Source organism: Rutidosis leptorrhynchoides, chromosome 4 (genome assembly GCF_046630445.1).
Source record: "Rutidosis leptorrhynchoides isolate AG116_Rl617_1_P2 chromosome 4, CSIRO_AGI_Rlap_v1, whole genome shotgun sequence".
NCBI lineage: Eukaryota > Viridiplantae > Streptophyta > Magnoliopsida > Asterales > Asteraceae > Rutidosis > Rutidosis leptorrhynchoides.
This window is the reverse complement of record NC_092336.1, coordinates 194,460,763-194,465,667: the sequence shown is the minus strand read 5'-3', so window position 1 is coordinate 194,465,667 and position 4,905 is coordinate 194,460,763. Positions and strand designations below refer to the sequence as shown.

At 38.0% G+C, this 4,905-nt stretch overlaps 1 protein-coding gene across 1 annotated transcript; it reads right to left on the bottom strand.

Moving 5' to 3' along the window:
• Positions 1-1,194: 1,194 nt before the first annotated feature.
• LOC139841315 (uncharacterized) lies at positions 1,195-1,605 on the bottom strand. Its single transcript, XM_071831539.1, has one exon. It carries the CDS (start codon positions 1,603-1,605, stop codon positions 1,195-1,197), a length of 411 nt encoding a protein of 136 aa, XP_071687640.1.
• Between the last annotated feature and the right edge of the window lie 3,300 nt (positions 1,606-4,905).

Genomic DNA, 4,905 nt, shown 5'->3' with positions numbered 1-4,905 from the left:
ATAGTTCCCGATTGAACACTTTCTTTCATGAGATAATTTAACCCTTCCATAACTATTAAGAACAAGAAAGGACTCAATGGGTCTCCTTGACGGAGGCTCCGCTTTATTGGAAACTCATTGGTAGGACTACCATTAACTAAAATGGAGGTGCGAGCCGAATTCAAAACCATGTGAATTCAACCCCTCCATACTTGGCCGAATCCCAACTTTTCCAACATATAATTGAGAAAATCCCAGTTTACGGTGTCGTATGCCTTTATGAAATCCACTTTAAAAATCAATAATTTCTTTTTGCTCTTCTTATACTATTCTATCGTCTCATTAAGAATAATTGGGCCATCAAGGATTTGTCTTCCACGAATGAAAGCCGATTGTTCCTTACAAATCACCTTGTCGATAATCTTACTAAGTCTCGTAGTCAAAATCTTGGTAATAATCTTGTAAACACCTCCGATAAGTGAGACAGGATGAAAGTCCGGTATACGAGAAGGTGATGGTACCTTAGGGATTAATTTTATAAACACCGATCCCGAACTCCTCGACATTCTACAAGAACCAAACGCTTGCATCACAGTGCTAACAAAGTCATCTTTTAAAATATCACAAAACTTTTTAATAAACGCAAAGTTGAACCCATTCGGACCGGGAGCTTTATTACTTCCGCAATCTCAAACAGCATCACGGATCTCCTGTTCCAAAACAACTGTGTCTAAAACATTTTGTTCGAGTTCATTAATTCTGAGGTCAACCACGAAATCTGGGGGATCACCATCAACTGGAACTCGCATGAATTTCAAGGAATAAAATGAGTAAAATGCCTCTTTAATAACCGAAGGATTAGTCACCCATTCTTCATTAATTGATAGTCCTTTGATCATCTGCGTATTTCTACGTTGTTTCAAAAGACTATGAAAAAAAAAATTCGAATTTTCATCCCCTTCCGCATCCCATTTAACTTTAACCTTTTGTGCCACATCTGCATCTTCAATATTTTGTATTGAATCGATTTTCTGCATAAGATGAGTTCTTTCCAACTGATCATTGTCACTTGCGAGACCATCTTCTATTAATTTTTCGATCACGTCTACCCGCTCAGTTGCCACCATTTTCCTTTCAACATTGTTACTCCTATACTCCTTTACCCATTCTTTAATTTTAAATTTAATCCCTTTCATCTTATCAAAAAGATCCATATTATTCTGATCCGACAGCCTCCTTGACAACACTAATGAAATCACCATTATCTAACCATGAGTTGAAACATTTAAAGGGAATCGGTCCAAAATCAAGCTTAGCGTTATGAAATATCAAAGGTAGATGATCCGACCAACCCTTAGTTAAAACGACTAGCTTGAGATCCATGAACCAATTTTGCACATTAGATGATACAAGGACCCGATCAATGCGGCTCATTTTAGAAACCGATTTGTTAATCCACGTAAATCTCCTACCACCTAGTGGTACATCTAAAAGACCCGTATCACCCAAAAATTGAATAAAAACATTAGCTTCATCGGCATTAAATAAGGATCCAAACCTTTCCGCTTCTTCCCTGACTTCATTAAAATCGCCAAAAAACACATATTCCCGATCATGAGTCGCCATGAAAACTTTTAATCTATCCCATAAGTCTTTTTTTCGATGTGCATTATGTGGCCCATATATATTTACCATAAATAATGTGGCATCCGAAGTAATCCATTTACCTTTCACAATAACATAATTGTCGTCACACCATATTCTTATTCTATCTTTAATAAAGTAGTTCGGATCCCAAATAGAGATTATTCTACCCGACAAACCTCTCGATAAAGTGCATGCATAATCGAATGCATAGTTCCCCACATCGTTTTTAAACGAAAAACGTCGAGACTAGCCATCTTAGATTCTTGAATCCCAAGAAAATATATACTATTAGCGAAACACATATCCCGAATCCACACCCGCTTTCTCCTTTTCTTGCAACCTCTAATATTCACGGATAAGAGCCTCATTTGTTATTCAAATGAACACCAATTTGATCAATGAGTTAAGTGATTAAACTCTTGATTTTCACCTCTTCAAAACCCATATCGACTGCGGCTTTAGTAACAGATTCAATTTCATTATGGAATAGACCTGTGAAATCCTTCTGCACTTTGTTTTTTGCATCATTATTCCCATCCTCCCTTTGCAGCTCCTCACCATCCTGAGAACCTTCGTTATTTTCTTTTGCCTGAGTAATGTCCTCATCCTCACCATTATTGTGCACCACTGGTAGTTCATTAACCACGTTCTAAACACCCGGGTTATCCTTACCTTCAAGTCCTTCTTCCACACAAATCGACGGAATAGTCGACCCTTCATCGTCTGAGCTATATTCCGAATCGGAATCACCTTCTACATTCATAAGTTTTGGGAATTCTTCCTGTATAAACGCATCAAAGAAGACACCATTAATCTTAACCTTAACTACCTATGAAATAATACCAGTCCTCCTAGTTGCCACACACACTCTCCAGGTACTTAGCGCTCCATGTTTATCGTTATCAATGAAAACGCAATGACCCATGCTCGCAACTTTTTTAAACGCACTTTCTTTCCAAGCACATAAAGGTAACCCGTTAATGTTTATCCACACCAACCTTTCCTCAAGCACGAAATTTTTTGACAAAGGGCGAATAAATGCATATAAGGATTTGAAGAATTTGTTCATCTTGAAAGCCATGCATGCATCTACCGAATTAAAAATGCACCACAACCACATGCCACCTACATGGTGAATAACCACATCATCGAAACCTTCCTCCTTAAACACCGTTTTAATGCTACCCATTGTACGTACCCACATCCCTTATTTTAATAAGCACCGACTCCATGGGATTCGATATTTGTATCAAGTCTTTATCTTGCAATTCAACCGAACTCTCATTAAACTTATTCCCAGTAACTCCATTATTCATGCCTCTTACAGTACTAGCGTAAGATAACTGGGAATTCACCTTTATGGGTTCTGAACTATTAACCTTAGAATATAACTTAGGGAACTCTGATTTAGCATCATATGGAACGTAAGAATTAACCCTAGGAGCATCCTTATTTTTCTGGAAGCGAGCCACCCTTGCGAACAATCAATGATTGTCTACCGTAATCGAAGAAAGGTTTTTGGCAAACACTTCGACATTCTTCACCTCCGCAAATCGAACGAACCCAAACCGTTGGCCTTGTTTTGAACGTTTAAAAGCAACGTACGAGTCCACCACTTGACCATATGGTTCACATAATTGTGGTACATGAAGTGTGGGTGACTTTGTATATTAAAACAGAGGTCAGAGAACGAACTGGGCTGGTGCGCTCAGCGCACACTTAGGGGTGCGCCTGGCGCACTCCTCACTGTAGCCGGGTTCTGTTTGTTTTATTCAGATATTTTGATGGGAATTTTGGTAATTTCACTTGTGGACGAGTTGGAGGCCAGTAGGTCAGATCTTGGGGTATCATTCACTCCATTTTCAACAACCTTATCTTCTTCACTTTAACTTTGGAGAGAGAGTGTGATTTCTTGAGTGAGAAAGCTTAAATCCAAGAGGAAGAAGTTGTTCTCGGGCCAAAGTGCGGGTATTAAAGTCGTTCATCTACTCACTAGCTACGTTGTGGTTGTAGTGGTAAGCTCTAATCTTGATTTCCTCACTTTGATTTTGTGTAGGGTTAGGGTTTGGGTAAATGAAGAACATAAAACCCATATTTGTTGATTTTGAGTGTTCTTGGGTAAGATGGAGTCATGAAGACTCAATGGTAACTAACCTAGGGTTTCAAAGTGTTAATTGATGTTTATGAGTCCTAATTGGTTAGTTAATTACTAGCACACCTAGCTAATTGTTAAATGGGTGTTAGTTGGGTTAGTGGATGACCCGAAATGGGTGTGTTGACTTTAAATGAGTCAAAGAGGTTAATGATTGACCTAGTTGGGGATTATGGGTATGAATTACCCTAATTGTGTTATAGTTAGTGTTGATAGACCTTAATCACTAGCTTTTAAGTGATTGACGATGGTCTTGACCCTTAAGGGGCGGTTTTGGTGAAAATGGGGCATTTAATGCATTTAAGTCATTAAATGCACTTGAGTGAATTGTTGGTGTTTAGCCCAACAAGTTTGTTTGTTGATTGAGTACTTATTGTATTAGGTACTCGGCTTTGAAGCATTCGGAAGTATAAAATCATCACCAAATCATTGAGGTGAGTGGAATAATTATATATGTATGTATATGATTTATTTACTTGTGGGGTATGAGTTAAAGTTCGATGTTGACGATACCATATCCTAGAGTATATTGTTGGTCCGTTTTGATGAGGGTTTAAGTTCGATGTTGACGATACCTCATGTATGGATTTAAAGTTTGATGTTGACGAAGCCATACCGCTATTGTAATGAAATTCGATGAGGGTTTAAGTTCGATGTTGTCGATACCTCATATGTGGGTTTAAGTTCGATGTTGACGATACCACATTTATTAGGATGAATGGGAATTAAGTTCGATGTTGACGATACCATTCGTTAAGCTAGACTTGGGATTCGAATACTAATGGATGTTGTGAACATCAATGCTTATGTATTGTGTTGTAACGTATTGTGTTGTTGCGTTATACGATATTGTTATACTAGCTTATGTTATCGAGGATTTAGCGTTATACATTATAAGGGTATGCTAATTATGTTGCTAGTATGTATGCGGATTTGTTGTAAGTGTTTGCAAGTAAGTAAGTTATATATGTATATGTATAATTATTGCATTTACTAAGCTTTAGCTTACCCTCTCGTTGTTTATCTTTTTATAGGCTCGGGCGTTGATAAGGGTAAGGGCGTACGGTTGGATTAGAGATTTTCGCTTGTTGTTTGATAGGGGACGCTTTTGGATGTGATAGCTTTTG